This window comes from Haliaeetus leucocephalus, unplaced genomic scaffold (assembly GCF_000737465.1).
Source record: "Haliaeetus leucocephalus isolate CR32 unplaced genomic scaffold, Haliaeetus_leucocephalus-4.0 Scaffold0, whole genome shotgun sequence".
NCBI lineage: Eukaryota > Metazoa > Chordata > Aves > Accipitriformes > Accipitridae > Haliaeetus > Haliaeetus leucocephalus.
In genome coordinates this window covers 4,704,437-4,704,742 of record NW_010972436.1, presented here as the reverse complement: position 1 = coordinate 4,704,742, position 306 = coordinate 4,704,437, and the positions used below count along the sequence as shown (strand labels likewise).

Below are 306 nucleotides of genomic sequence, written 5' to 3'. Positions count from 1 at the left end.
CCCCGGCCGCGTGTTTACGTGGAGATGAAGATGGCGGCGCCGGTGGCCCCGCCGCGGCAGCTGTCGTCGCTGTGAGACGGGACGGGACAGGACAGCGAGCGTGTGCGCCCCGGCTGAGGGGAGGGGGCGGGGAGGGCCCCGCCTCCCGCCGCCGGTAACGCTCTGCTCTCCCGCACAGACACCATGGAGGACGAGGAGCGGCTGAAGAAGCTGGAGGCTGGGAAAGCCAAGGTAGGAGGAGGAGGGGGGATAGGAGGAGGAGGGGGAGAAGGAGGAGGAGGCGGCGGCGGCGGCGAGGCTGAGGGG

The 306-nt window shown here is 72.2% G+C and overlaps 1 protein-coding gene across 9 annotated transcripts in view; it reads left to right on the top strand.

The window, feature by feature from the left end:
* The first annotated feature begins 79 nt into the window (after positions 1–79).
* AKAP9 (A kinase (PRKA) anchor protein 9) overlaps positions 80–306 on the top strand; it is a 124,345-nt gene continuing 124,118 nt past the window's right edge. For all 9 annotated transcript variants that reach the window (XM_010573686.1, XM_010573598.1, XM_010573448.1 and 6 more), the window contains exon 1: positions 80–231. In XM_010573686.1, the coding sequence (XP_010571988.1) occupies positions 184–231 (48 nt within the window). In that variant the 5' untranslated portion in view covers positions 80–183. The remainder of the gene's footprint in view (positions 232–306) is intronic.